The sequence below is a fragment of the Euprymna scolopes genome, chromosome 38 (assembly GCF_053919585.1).
Source record: "Euprymna scolopes isolate OS-2025 chromosome 38, ASM5391958v1, whole genome shotgun sequence".
In the NCBI taxonomy this organism is placed as follows: domain Eukaryota; kingdom Metazoa; phylum Mollusca; class Cephalopoda; order Sepiida; family Sepiolidae; genus Euprymna; species Euprymna scolopes.
In genome coordinates this window covers 75,726,939-75,742,236 of record NC_136519.1, presented here as the reverse complement: position 1 = coordinate 75,742,236, position 15,298 = coordinate 75,726,939, and the positions used below count along the sequence as shown (strand labels likewise).

General features: G+C 34.0%; 1 protein-coding gene across 1 annotated transcript in view; it reads left to right on the top strand.

The window, feature by feature from the left end:
- The first annotated feature begins 3,072 nt into the window (after window positions 1–3,072).
- The window catches only part of LOC145263187 (short-chain dehydrogenase/reductase family 9C member 7-like), a 49,514-nt gene continuing 37,288 nt past the window's right edge, over window positions 3,073–15,298 (top strand). The window contains exons 1-2 of the mRNA XM_080120243.1: window positions 3,073–3,143; window positions 13,880–14,216. Of these exons, the coding sequence (XP_079976369.1) occupies window positions 3,135–3,143; window positions 13,880–14,216 (346 nt within the window). The 5' untranslated portion in view covers window positions 3,073–3,134. The remainder of the gene's footprint in view (window positions 3,144–13,879; window positions 14,217–15,298) is intronic.

Below are 15,298 nucleotides of genomic sequence, written 5' to 3'. Positions count from 1 at the left end.
TTGTGGAGGGCCCATCCATGGAAACCTGAACCATGTTAGCCTGATTAAGGGGTGACAATCCTTTCAAAACCTTGTCACATAGATCTGCAGCACGGGCATGACCTAAGAACTCTGACTCAAAATACAGAGGAACTACCTTTTTCACCTCATCATCCCAATACCTTACAAGGAGATCCATCTGCTCTTCTTGGATGACTTTGTTAAAGGACTCATCAAAAGACACAGAAAACAATGTTTCTGGTTTAGAAAGGACACTGAGCATTTTCTCATAGAAAGAGGGAGCTAATCCATACTTCACTAAGTACGCACACTTTGTTTTTCCACAGGAGAACTTTTTAGCAATTTCAGAGTCTGGGAACATCCGTTGGAACAGTTTGTCTGTGTTGCTTCTAGATGAGCAAGAGTAATGCTCCATGACTGTCTTGACTGCCCAAACAATTTCTGCTTCTAGAACATTATCTTTTAACATGAAGGAAGCCAGGTTGTTTTGCCCGTTTTGGGCCTCTGACCACTGCCCCAGTGGTTTTGTTACCTTGACATTGACAGCTTGCATTCTTCACTATAGAAAAACACCACTGAGATGGCAGTAAATAAACTAGTACTCTTAAAATTTCACTTTTCCCTGACTTTTTTCAAAGATGTAATTTTTTTCTGACAAAGTGAAATTCCCTGACTTTTCCCTGACCTTGAAGAATATGTTTTTCCCTGACCATTCCCTGACCTGTGACCACCATGTTAATGTCCTGGGAGGAAGTCTCTGTTTTTTACACAAGGGTCCAGTGAAAATCGGTGGCTCGGTTCCTTATGTTCTGGGTTGGTTACCTATCTCCACATAACAATATATATATATATATATATATATATATATATATATATATATATATATATTTCTTTTCAAGGGAAATAAGGTAAAAAAAAACCCGATAAAAGAGCTCGATATGTTAATAGAGCAGTATATAATTTTTTAATTTTTTATTGAGCCCATAATAAATTTACATTGTTGTTTCCATTGGACTTTCACCCCAAGAGATGTGGTAGAGTACCAATTTCATCGGAATTTATAGGTGGAGTCCACCTATAAGTCCACCTATAAATTCCGATGAAATTGGTACTCTACACCATCGGAATTATAGGTGAACTGAAATTTAAACTTACAGAAATGGATATAAAGTTATTGGGGGGGGGGGTTATTAAATAGAGGGGGAGGTCGTGTGGTAGTGTGAGGAGGTTTTATATTAGAATTTCAGTTGTGAAGAGACGCTACCGAGCTTCTATTAGGTACTTTTTGAAACGTCTACTTTCCTTTCTTTCTTTTTTTTTTCTTCAAAAAGTACCTAATAGAAGCTCGGTAGCGTCTATTCACAACTGAAATTCTAATATAAAACCTCCTCACACTACCACACGACCTCCCCCTCTATTTAATAACCCCCCCCAATAACTTTATATCCATTTCTGTAAGTTTAAATTTCAGTTCACCTATAAATTCCGATGAAATTGGTACTCTACCCCATCTCTTGGGGTGAAAGTCCAATGGAAACAACAATGTAAATTTATTATGGGCTCAATAAAAAATTAAAAAATTATATATATATATATATATATATATATATATATATATATATATATATATATATATATATATATATGTATATAAGCTGAGCCAAAAGTAGGTGGACGGTAAAGTAACATTTAATGAAAATCGTATATCTTATTGCATATAGTTGTACATATATATGATCTCTAAATAAATATTACTTTACTGAAAACCTACTTTTGGCTCACACCCGTTGTTGCCCAGGATTGAATGAGGATCAACAAATGTTTCACACTCCCATATTTTCATTGTCATCGAAATCGGTGAAATTGGTCATTTTTCAATCAAATCAGTTGATTGCCTGCTCTAAAGGACCCATCGTGGTGCACCGGGAGGAAACTCATGCACCTCTCCGCAGTGACTTAGTTCACAATACATTGTAGTTCACTGTAGAGAACATACTGTTGATTTTATGAAATTATTTTTATATATAAGGGCTTGAATTAAAGTTTAAACTATAAAAGTCAAGTATCATGGTTTAGTTTTGCTTGAAACAAGACAATTATTTCCAACGCGCCCCTGTAATATCAAAGAACTTTTTGTTGGTTTTATATGCCTGGCTTTTCTGCTCGTGCGGTGATAATGGCTTGAATTTAAGTTCAAAATGCAAAAGTCATGTATTATGGTCCAGTTGTGCTCTAAACAGAAGCATTAATTTGGATAGCGCCCCGGTCATATTAAAGCGCCTACTGTTGATTTTATATGCCTGACCTTTCTGCATGTGTGGTAATAATCTTCTCAAATGCACTTGTGATGTTAGGCTGTAAAAGATGTTAACTTTCGTCAAATTGCCTGTTCCTTCTTTCATCAGATTTGTTCGATTATCGGTACTTATCTAAGAACACTGCCAGATACTTAAAGTACATTTGTGTGAAATTTCATAAAAATTGTCCCAGAAGTTTCGGACTCTCTCTCTCTCTCTCTCTCTCTCTCACACACACACACACACACACACACACACACACACACACGCACACGCACAGATACACTCACACATTACTGTTTATATAATAATGTTACTTGATCAATTAGCGTGATTTTGGGAATATGACGTTTTCGTTCTGTGACGGGCACTTACATCATAATTTTTTTTTTTTTTTTTTTGCATTTTTTTAGTTGGGTTGAATTCTGGACAAGCTTCTTTTATTTTTTTATTCCTTCATTTGTACTTTTAGTTAATTTTTATTTAATCTTTTGCAGCAAGGCATACACCTACTTCTACAGTCTTTATGTATTTTTAGATTAAAAAAAAAAACAAAGCAAAAAAATCGTATCTTTTCTTTTTTGTTTTCATTTTCTCTTTTTCCTCTTTTTGTTCTCATTTGTTTCTTTCCTTTCTCTTTTTCTTTTCCTTTTCTTTCTCTTTCTTCTTCTAAAAAAGATAAATTGCATAACTTAAATTTTCAAAGGTTATAGAAACACATTTTGATTGGTTGAATAAATAGGACACGTGACACTCAAGCTTTTTTTTTTTTTTTCTTTTTCTCTCCTTTCTTTTCTTAATGCAATAAATGTTCTCACGTAAATAAAAACCTGGGCCATGGCAGCGGTAAGTCGAAACTATAATTCCTCTTGCTGATAAATACGAACTAACTTTGGTTCTTTTCTAGAACAGTGACTCCTTCGAACAACACTTGCTTTTTACTTTAAAAAGTAAAATATTTCACAAATTTTTGACGCAAAAGTAATGAGAACTCCATGATCATCACAAACTTAATGATATTCAATGCCGAGAGCGAATTAAAATAATGAGTGCTTATATAGTTCAGCCCCCATGGCGATCCATCCATTGACTCGCCAAACAGCTGAAAGGCAACAACACAAAATTAAACTCGGGTTTTTGAAACAGAAAACGATAAAATACGCATTTTACTTTTCTTTTACTGATATTTACATTTGTTTAAAATACATGGTTCCTAGTTAATACTTGCTAGGCGCCGCAGGCGGTAGAGTTAGACACAAGATCGGTTTTTAACGAACAAAAAAAAAAAAAAAAAAATTAAGACTTGCCTCAGTCTAGAAGGATTTCTCATTTTTAACCGCGGACAGAAAGAATTAAATGTAATTTTTTTTTTTTTGTAATTGTTTACTAACGTGTTTATTTATTTGATTTTAAAGTCACACTGACAGGTTATTTATTTATATATACTTTTGGTCGATGTGCATTTGGTTGTCCAATCTGCAAAGGGTGTTGTAAAAAAAAAAAAAAAAAATAAAAAAAATAAGGAAAGTCAATGTTGTTTTCACTGGTAATCCAACCTGCAAAGGGTGTTTATTCCGAAAGTCGTTCATAACATGGGGAAATTGAAAATAAGAAAATACCTTTCGGAATAAACACCCCTCCCAACCTCCGCATATTAAGAACGGCTTTCGGGATAAACACCCACCCTTTGCAGGTTGGACTACCAGTGAACAACATTGACTTTCCTTATTTATTTATTTTTTGCAAATTCTTGTATTTCACGCGAGCTGTTTACTAAGGTAATTTGAATGCGCACGCGCGAAAACAAACTTGGTGACCACTGAAAACCATAGGTAATACAGACCCGAATGCGCACGCGCGAAAATGGTGAGTGGTGATCAATCTATTAGGACGTTGTATTAGAAACTGAGCACCCCCTAAAAATATTTAAATATTGACTTTTGCTTAATGGTTTTTAATAATCTGGCAGACTAGTGTCCATTCGATAATAATCCGTTGAAAAAAAAAAAAAAAATGAAAAAAAAGACAAAAATAAAAAATATAAAGTGGGGGGGGGGCAAGATTCTTCAAGTCTGCCAATAAATGTTACCAAAGGCAAGACATGTTACTCTTTTACCTACCTGAATAAGATTTTCGTGTTTTAACTTATTTTAGAGCGTTTATTTAGTTTGAAACAAATGTAATGCTGAGTCTTGAGTTAGAACAAGAACAAACGGCCGACATTAGACGGTCGTCTGAGAAGTCTCGATACTCGTTTGAAATTCGAAAATTAAACGAAATACTGGTACATAAAACATTACATTTTAGCACGATTAGTGACATTTATTGGATGTATTTCTCTCAGTATTGTTTAATTTTTGATTTTTAAGCGATTTTAAAGACTACAAAGATGACCGTCAAGTCTCAGCCAAGTTTTTTCTAGTTTTAACTGAAAACTTGGCACTACTTGTGTTTCCAATGAAAATTAACGTTTTAAAATAAGTTAAAATACAAAAACTTATCCAGTTAGGTATAAGAATAAGTTATCTTGCCTTTGGTAACATTTATTTGTTGCTAGTAGTTCAGCCCGGCTTTGCTTGGCCTCATAATCATAACTTTATGTGCATATGTATATATATATATATATATATATTAAAAAGTTTGACTCATGTCCAGGTAACCTACATCTAAAATTTCAAGTGTTTAGACCTAAAATTGGCCGAGGAGTTTTGTAGAGTCTGCAAAGTCAACTCTTTCAACTTTGACCTCTTGGCGGCCAAATTTTCGCCCAGAAACTGATTAAAAAGCTTCCTGCATGTCTAAATACTCTCTATGTAAAATTTGAAATGTTCAGAGCCAAAATTGGCTGAATATTTTGCTAGAGACCACAAAGGTCAGATCTTTTGAACTTTCACCCTTTGGCAGCTAAAAACCGATTAAAAAGCTTGCTCTATGTCTGAATACACTTTATGTAAAATTTTAAATGTTTAGACCAAAAATTGGCTAAGTAATTTGGTAGAGACCACAGAGGTCAATTTTTTTAAAAACTTTTTTTGACTCCAATTTTGACCCCTAAACATTTATTGTTTTGAACTCAAATCAAATTAAAAAGTTTGATCCATGTCCAAGGAACCTGCATCTAAAATTTCAAGTGTTTAGACCCCAAAATTGACGGAGTTTCGTAGAGCTTTCAAAGGTGAAATCGTTGAACTTTGACACCTTGACAGCCAAATTTCTGTCTGAAAATTTTTTTTCCCAAATCTCAATACTCCTTATGTTAAATCTCGAGTCTGTAGACTGAAAATTGACAGTGTATTTTGTTAGGGAAATATACACACACAGACAGACAATTTCATTTCTATAGATATATAGATATACTTGCTTTTGTTTTTTGACTACTTCATTTTGTTGTCTATACTGCAAAATACCTGCATGAGTATGTTTTACAATAGACAACAAAACGAAAAAGTGGTAAAAAATAAATGTTACGAAAGGCAAGATTAGTTATTATTCTACTTACATGAATAAGATTTTGATGTTTTAACTTATTTTAAGGTGTTTATTAAGTTCGAAACATGAGTAGTGCTGAACGCTTAAGTTAAAATGAAAATCGAGCTGGCAACATGAGCCTCTCACTTTTGGAGTACCGAGAATAGCCCAAAATTCAAAAATAAAGTAAACAAAATACTGGTAGTAATTTACCCAATAAATATCACCGTGCATGACATTTATTAGATGGATTTCTATAATGGCGAACCCCTAATTAAAATCAACGGCGATAAGTCAGTTTGTCATACATTAAAGCGTACAATGATTTGATAAATTCTATTTTTACTTGTTACTATATTTTTACTGGATTATTTTTTCGTAATTTTTAGAATTTATACTAATTGTGACATAACATGAAAGTACGTAATAATGTTTTCACCTGAAATGCGTTCGTTTAAAACATTACTAATCTGCACAAACATCATTTTAAAAAATGTTGTTTTTTTTTGGCACCCAAAACAAGGCATATTGCCATTTGAAATGTAAGGGGCTACTATTTGGGACCATGTCTTACTGTGGGGAGTTGAGCAGCGAGATGTCTGTTCACATTGCATTTAAACTTTTGCGGGTTAGTACAGTCAGGGAAGCAGTAATTAGAAAGGGAATTCCAAAGTCTAGCAGGAAGAAACTATTAGAATAGAAGGCTTTCCGGCATCAAGAGACCTCAATGGTGAAGGGGTGGGATTTTGCTGCCCGTCGCATTAGCTGAGTATTTATGTCGAGGGGGGCACAAGTAATATGAGTTCATCAGAACACATTCCATTAGTGGAAGTGGAAGTTTCCGTTCAGTCTTAAAAGACAATGGATACCCCCTGTAGTAGGGATAGCTGTGTGTGTAATTGTGATTGCGCGATCACCAGCCACATTTTTCCTGAATCGGCACTGTTTAAGTCCGGTGGCAAGGAGAGGTCCAGGATGACTGGAAGCAATGCCGAGATAAGCGGAGAACACATACAGCACATGGAATTCCCAAATGATCACCCATTTTAGTACTGACCAAATTCAACTTTTCTTAACGTTGGTGATCTAACGGGAATTTGTGTGTTTATGTGATTATGCCGTATTCCATTAAAATACTTGTAAAACAGGTGCTGGGATGCGAAATTGCTTGGTCATTTCTTTTTTTGCAGGCGCAGAACTTAAATTTACTTATGTTAAGGCCTAAAATTGCACCGTTTGTTCATTTTCACCTGGATTTTACGTCCCCTGGGGACTTTTGGGGCTAAATGAGGGGGAGGGGGCAAATGCTGAACTTAGTCATTTTTTTTATGCCTCGTTCACTGTGCACGCACGGGGGACCATGCATGCTTGACTTGTTCTTTTTTACTTTAGTTATTAAAATGATTAAATTCAACTTCATAAAATACCAAAATGATTAAATTTAACTTTTTAAAATACTAAAATGATTAAATTTAACTTTATAAAATACTAAAATGATTAAATTCAACTTTATAAAATAATGAAATGATTAAATCCAACTTAAAAAGATTAATTGGTGAGGTTAAAGTTTGGCTGATAATTCGGGGCCTATTAGATTGGAGACTTTTTTTTTTTTTTTTTTTCCCTTTTTAAGAGTGGTAGATGCACCAGCCCAGTTACCACATAAGTTATCTACTCCCTCCACCTTTTAAAAAAAATTTTTATTTTATTTTTAATAAAACTTTGGGACTCTTTTCTAGACAATTGCCAAATAATTATATTGTTTAGTTAGGAATTAAAATTCGGCTTGTACATGCATTTGATAATCAAAAAGTAATCATTAAAAAAAATGCATTTTTGGTCCCCCGACAAAAGGAGGGTGGACCTGTAAATTCACCCTTGTCTATTCATCTGTTCACACTTTTCTCAATAACTACGCCTTGGAATTTAAAAAAATTTGCACAAACATTAAACATGATATGAGTAAAAATGTAACAGAACAGATTTTCCGGGAAAACTTTAGTTACCCCCCACCCCAGGGGTGCTTTTTGGGTTAAAATGGCTAAAATTGACACTTTTGTACTTATTAAAAAAAAATTGATGCCATGGATTTTTATAAAACTTTCTGAAAAGTTGTAACTAACTGATTTCTATATGATTTTGTTTATCTATACTTTGCGATAACTCTTGGGTGTGTCCCAGGGGCTCTTTTAGGGCTAATAAAAACATTCCAATTTTAGGACTATTTTACCATATTTATCCAAAATTTTCTGTGCATGTCTATTTAGCAGTCTTGCATGGTGCTGAACTCAAATTTAAATATGTTCAGGCCTTGGGGACTTTTGGGGCTAAATGGAGGGGGGGGGGACGCAAATGATGGACTTGGTCATTTCTTTTTTTTTGCATGGTGCAGAACTCAAATTTACATATGTTAAGGCCTAAAACTGCACCGTTTGTTCATTTTCACCAGGATTTGACGTCCCCTGGGGACTTTTGGGGCTAAATGAGGGGAAGGGGGCAAATGCTGAACTTAGTCATTTTTTTTATGCCTCGTTCACTGTGCACGCACGGGGGACCATGCATGCTTCACTTGTTCTTTTTTACTTTAGTTATTAAAATGATTAAATTCAACTTTATAAAATACTAAAATGATTAAATTCAACTTTATAAAATACTGAAACGATTAAACTCAACTTTATAAAATACTAAAATGATTAAATTCAACTTTATAAAATACTAAAACGATTAAATCCAACTTTATAAAATACAAGCACATTGCCCAGCTTTGCTCAGTTGTCAAATATGCTAAAATATGATATTTTAATTTTACAAATAAATGACAAAAGTCTATATTCCAAATTTCAAGATGTTGACCATCTTACAATTTATTCCTTTATGTATGTTTAACATGCACAATTCAAAATCCGAAAATTGGGAGAGAAGTTGCAGTTACCTTTTTTCATTTTATTATGCCATTTTATTACACCATGCTGTCAAGAATTGTGCGTGTCAACTTAAAGGAATAAACGGTAAGATGATCAATATCTTGAAATTTGGAATAAAGACTTTTGTCATTTATTTGTTATGTGCTCTGTAGTTACATTGAGCTTCATAAATTAAAGAATTGGTATAGATAAAAGGTGAAATATAATTGAATAAGCAGATTTCCACGTAAATATATTTTGATTTATGTAGATTTCATATTTATTATTATAGAGACAGTTCTCTATTGATTATTATATTGTACCCAATATATAGTAATAGTCCCCCGATTTCAAAAGTAAAAAAAAATTTATAACTTAAGTGTTATCGGGTATCAACCAAAACATTCATTAAGTTCATATGCATATCAAAACTTTGAGAATAACGTTGTTTACAACATAAATGTATATTTGCGCATACGTAGAGCTTACATGATGTCGAAATAGGCCTGTTAAATTCCATATTTTTAATTTATACTCCTTAGCAGCTATTTTTCTGACTAAAAATTAAATCAATTTTCTTCCACATGTCTGAGTACCCCATATATCAAGTTTCAACTATGTAGACCAAAATTGACAAAGTAGTTTGGAAGAGACCGATCTGAGATAAAGATTTAATCTAAATCCTATGCAATTATGCACAATGTAGAAAATATGCACAAATAGAATTGTGCGTAAAAGTGAAATGAAACTAATTATCCAATAAGGAAACAGAAAAACAAACGAACAGTTCATTAATAAAAGTTCTTTTTTAAAAATAATATGCAAATTAGTACACACACGAACGTTTATTGAGATTGTCGGACTGACTTGCTCATCTTGGTTGTTATAGTCACAACGTTGCGTCCGTTTTGCCCTCCGGCCTTCATCAGGTGTTTTGTATCGAACTGGGGAACCGTTTGTTAGGAGTCTCGAACCCAACCCTTTATTATTATTACGGGGGTACCGTGTTTGGACCTCGAGCTAGGCTCTGGGACATAGTTGCTGATTCTCTGTTTTGAATGTTACTTTTCGCTGCCTTCCTTCAGGATTGAACTCAGCACCTTTGGGTAACTGTAAACTTTGATACAACGTCTAGGACCACGCGTTGTATCAAAGTTTACAGTTACCCAAAGGTGCTGAGTTCAATCCTGAGCGAAGGCAGTGAAAAGTAGCATTCAAAACCAGAGCCTAGCTGGAGTCTGAACACGGTACCCCCGTAATAATAATAAAGGGTTGGGTTCGAGACTCCTAACAAACAGTTCCCCAGTTCGATACAAAACACCTGATGAAGGCCAGAGGGCAAAACGGCCGAAATGTTGTGACTATAACAACCAAGATGAGGAAGTCAGTCCGACAATCTCAATAAATGAAAACACCTCATCTCAACGAACGTGTGTATGAATAAAAGTCCATGAAAGGTGATAATGTATGTACAAACATATATGTATGTGAAGGTCCTCCCCCTTTCAAGAAGAGAAACCCCTTGCTTTGTGAGGATTAGAAAAAATCACTTTTGGGGTACTATCTGCTCTATCCAGAATATAAGCACTTTGGATTATGGCTCTGTCTAGGATATTGAGCACTTCTGTAAATAAGATTTCCAGGACACTACTAAAACCACTTTTCTCCCCCCCCCCTCCCTCTCTAGAAGAAAAATTATTTGGTACTTGTGCACGTATTGAACTGTGCTGAAATAATGTTATTATTTAGAAAGCCATTCTTAACATGGGAGAAGAGGGTGTTTTGTAACTATTCTGTACTTTCATCTAACAATTCAATAAAAAGCAGATACTGTAAAACTTTCTGCACACCTGTGGAACTCTCTTCTGTTTACCTGCTTTCTAACTGACTACAATATGGCTGTCTTCAAGTCCAATGTAAACAAGTTCTTGATGAGTCGTTCCCCTTAAGTAATCTAATCTACCAAATTTACACTTCTAATGATTACTATGATATTGTCCTTTTGACCAATATACACTATTTAACCCTTATCCTCGAGTGACCTCTGTGCCTTGATAAGTGGTGATTCTTTAACCCTTATCCTCGAGTGGCCTCTTGATAAGTGGTGATTTTTTTGTAAAAAAAAAAAAAAAAAAAATTGAAAATGCTATTTAAAAATAGCACGGTTCAATAAGTGCATTAGCACCAGTTATTTAAGTGATCAATGAAACAAAACAGGGAAAAACAGGAGGCCTGCAGAGCGCTACTAAAAGCACTGAATATAATTAAGGCTGCTCCAGAGTAGTACTGAACTATGTGTCCTCCCACCGCTTCCTTTCTTTGTTTTTAAAAGCCTCAAAATAATTCCACACAAAATATTTTTCAACTTCATTCCAACATGAAAGGTTTGCCAAGAATGATGTAATGACATTAAAAATTGAGACGGTGATATCTTGACAAGCAAATTCAGAGTTTCAATACAATAATAGATTATTGGCGATTCTATAGAATTTCCAATAGAGAAATAAAATGAGTGAAAAAACAAACAAAATAAATAGTCAACAAATAGCTGTTACCAAAGGCAAGGAAAGTTAATTTTCTACTTACCTGCCTTTTTTTTTTTTTTTTTTTTTTTTAACACTTTTGTTTACATTTTTTTTTTGTTGCCTTATGGGTCTTGTAAAACCGACATATAAAAAATAGTGTTGGATTTTATTTGAAGTGAAACCTTGATGTCATAGACCTAACTGCTTAAAAAAAAAAGAAAAAAAAGAAAAGAAAAAAAAAGAAACGGCAATTCAGAAGGTTAACTCATTATTATAAGGGAGGTAACTCTATTTTACTAAGAATTGTAAGAAAAGTATTTTTTTTTAAGTACTTTATTTAATGTAACAAAGTTTTCTAACATTAACAAAAAAAAAAGTAAAATGTGACGATATTGTGATTTATAATAATATTTGGCAGAAAAAAATTTTTTTAATGTCCACACAAAATTTTTTTCTTTTCGTAATCAACTCATGCCGTAATTTAATGACTTGGATGACTTTTGATTGAGTGTGGAAATTAAGGAGTCTAAATTTAACAAGTTCAGCATTTTTCTTTTTTTTTTCGTTTTTAATTTACATAATTGCAAAGAAGGTGGGCTCCCTCTATCGAACTAGAAAATTATTCACACTTGACAATATCTTATATCTCAACAAAACCAACATTCGCCCAAGCATGGAGTATTGTTGCCACATCTGGGCTGGTACATCTCACTTTTTGACAGGGTCCCCCCCCCCAAGTTTTCAATTTAAATAGGTCCCACACTGTCGACCAAGCTACAATCTCTGTCGCATCGCTGCAATGTTGCATCTCTGTGCCTGTTTTACAAAATACCCTAATGGAATGTGCTCTGATAACCACATAGCATTATGTGCCTCCTGAATGTACATACCTTCGACTAACTCGACAAGAAGCAAAATCGTACCCTTTCACTGTTGATATCCCGAGATTCTGGTAAGCCTTCTACTCTATTATTTTCTTCCAACTACAGCTTGCTGCTAGATTTTGGAATTCCCTCCCTGTTTCCTGCTTCCCTGACTGTACTAATTTTCAGAAATAATGTGAACAGACATTTTGCTGCTCAACTCCCCACTGTCTCCTGTTAGACATGATCCCCAACTTTTTTACATAGGAATCACCACTTATCAAGGCCTGGAGGCCACTCAAGGATTGGTGTTAATGAGTGTACAGTAGTCAATCGCACAATATCGTAGTAATCGTTAGTAGTGGTAATTTGGTAAATTCGATTACTTAAGGGGGATGGTTCATCAAGAATTTGTTTACGTTGGACTTTAAGAATACCAAATTGTAGTCAGCTGGAAAGCAGGAAAACAGAAGTGAGTTCCATATGTTATATACTGGGTTGTATTAAGATGACGTATATTCTGTATTGTTGTTGTTGTTCGTCTTAGGAAGAGTCTTAGAGACAGGGTACATTCTACTACATGAGCACCAAATTGAGTGTTACGTTGTCGTATCATAAAGGATTGAGTGTTTGATTATCTTATCAGAGTTAATGTCGTTGTGTGTGTGACATGCATTTTCAACATACCTTCTGCCATTTTGTTGGTCCATCTGGAACATCTCGTCTGGGAGGGAGACTGGTACCTGTTTTTGGGGATGAAGATTTATTTCACTCCAAGACAAGAAATTGGTTCTATAGTTTTTTATTCACCTTCCAGATCGATCGCAGAAGAATAGAAAGTGAATTTGGCCTGTGTGGTTTCTTCTTCTAGGTCTTATTCCTACCACGTCAGCGTTCGCCCCCCCTCCCCCCAGCAAAGGGGAGGAGACAACGGCGAAGCTGTCTGCTCTCTTCCAAGTCCCAACCAAATCTCCCCGATTCAGCTAACCTGATCACATGACTCACACGCAATCCAATCAGCTGATCTTGACTTCTGGTCAACGTGTCTACACTATAACTCACACTCCTCCCCACCTCTCTCTCTCTCTTGATCCATTCTATAACACATAGGTGTGCAGTTCTAAGAAAGAAGCTTTGTTCATGGAATCTACGTTTAGGTTTTAGGCACAGAAAAAGATAAATAGTAGCCCCTTATGTTCCAAGTGGCAATATCCCTTGTTTGGAGTGAAAAAAGAGTAAAAAAAAACAAAAAATCCTTGAAGGATGTTGTAGTTTGTTTGAAGCATTGTACGTAGTGTGAAAGGAGTTGTGTTTGAAGGCTATGTCAATGTGGTTTGTCGGGGGAACTCCGTGGACACGAGTTTGTATATAAAAGAATATTGACAATATTAGAAGAATTTTCAATTATTTTACAATTATTTATAAACATAATGTATCATACAAAATGGTAGGTGTTGATGTCCCTAATTTTCGAGAGTTGTATCTCTTCTTCAGGAGAGAAAAGAAAAAAAAAAGAAACATATGTAACTGTTTGGTGAAAAACAGAAACATATGTAACTGTTTGTCTGTTTTATTCATTTCTTTATTTCCGGAAGTCAATGTTGCAGTCTGGCTGTCAAATCAATTTCCAGGATATGAGTTGTGATGGATATTAAGTATTGTTAGAAATTATTATAGCTTTTCTTTTTTTTTTTTTTTTATAAATAAATAAAAAAACAAAAAATTCAAAGAAAGCTTGATTTGAGCTGTATATTTACTTTCTTAAATGATTTTTTTATTTTTTTTATTTATTAAACTTGTTTTTTCTTTTTTGTAAATTTCAGTCAGTTTTAATGGATTGTGCAGTCTGCACCCCTCTTGGCTGCGTGCTTATCGCAGTTGCAATCATCTATTACATCTACACATGTTTAACTGTCGGGAATTATGACCAAAGGTATGTCTTCATTACTGGCTGTGACATGGGGTTCGGCAACCTCTTAGCCAAACAGCTGACTTCGATGGGCTTCAATGTGTTCGCTGGCTGTCTAACAGAAAAAGGAGTTTCAGAGCTCAAAGAACTTGGAAATGAAAAATTGAAGCCGTTACAACTGGACGTTACCAAAAAAGAAGACATTGAGAAATCCAAGATTTTTGTTGAAAAATCATTGCCTAAAGGCAAAGGTAATTGCGCCGTTTTTCTTATATTTATATCCAAATTCTTTAAAGATTTCTCTATTATATTTGACTTAGTCTGTTTTATATAGAGTGATGTGGTTCTCCGTTGATTAACCAAGTTTAACTGTGTCAGATATATACTCGAGAGTCAAAACATTGAAAAGAATATGCTGTTGTCATAGCCCTATTTATTAAATGCCGTTTAGGCCTGGCTTCTAAAATTTGATCATTATAAGTTTATGTATTAAATTTTTTCGTTTGTTAAAAAGTTTTGGTTTTGCGAACATTAGAAAAAGTTGACATGAATTTACTTCTGCTGAAATGGTTTTGTGAGGTTTTGATAAAGTTTAAACATTTTTCTCTCGTTTAAAAAAAAAACAAATTTTCTTATGTAATAATTTAATGCTTGTGTAATTAGATATAAAAAAAAAATGCATTTTAAGTATAAACAAGTGTTGGGATGATTTAAATACTTTCCCCCGATTCTGATACAATTACTGATTCCGATACAATTACTAAATTCCTGATTTCGATACAATTACTGATTCTAAATTCCCAATTCTGATACGATTACTAAATTCCCGATTCCGATGCAATTACTGATTTTGTTCTAAATTCCTGATTCTGATACAGTTACTGATTCCGATTCTATTTAAATGTCTAAATATAGAGTTCTTTTTGTTGGAAGGGTTAGATTATTGCAAAAATCCATGTAATATGTGCATATATTTTCGCAAATGTATAAATACACTTATAAGAATGATTTACAGATTTTAGTTTTACTGACATTTTAAAATCAATAAGTATTTATCATTTCATCATTAATACGAGACGTGAAACATTTAAGTTTGAAACAAAACAATAAAAAGAATCGTTATTGACATTAGAAAATAGGCACAAATTTTTCCAATTCTGATACTCCAAAAATTTGATTTTTTTTGTTTTCCGAGTCCAATTAATTGTCCCAACACTAATAAAAAGGCTATCACATAATTATGTGTCATGTCGAAATTAGTAAAACTTCCAAAAATTACTAAGTAGAAAAATGATTATCAGTAAAAATAAAAATGATCGAATAATGCAGTTTT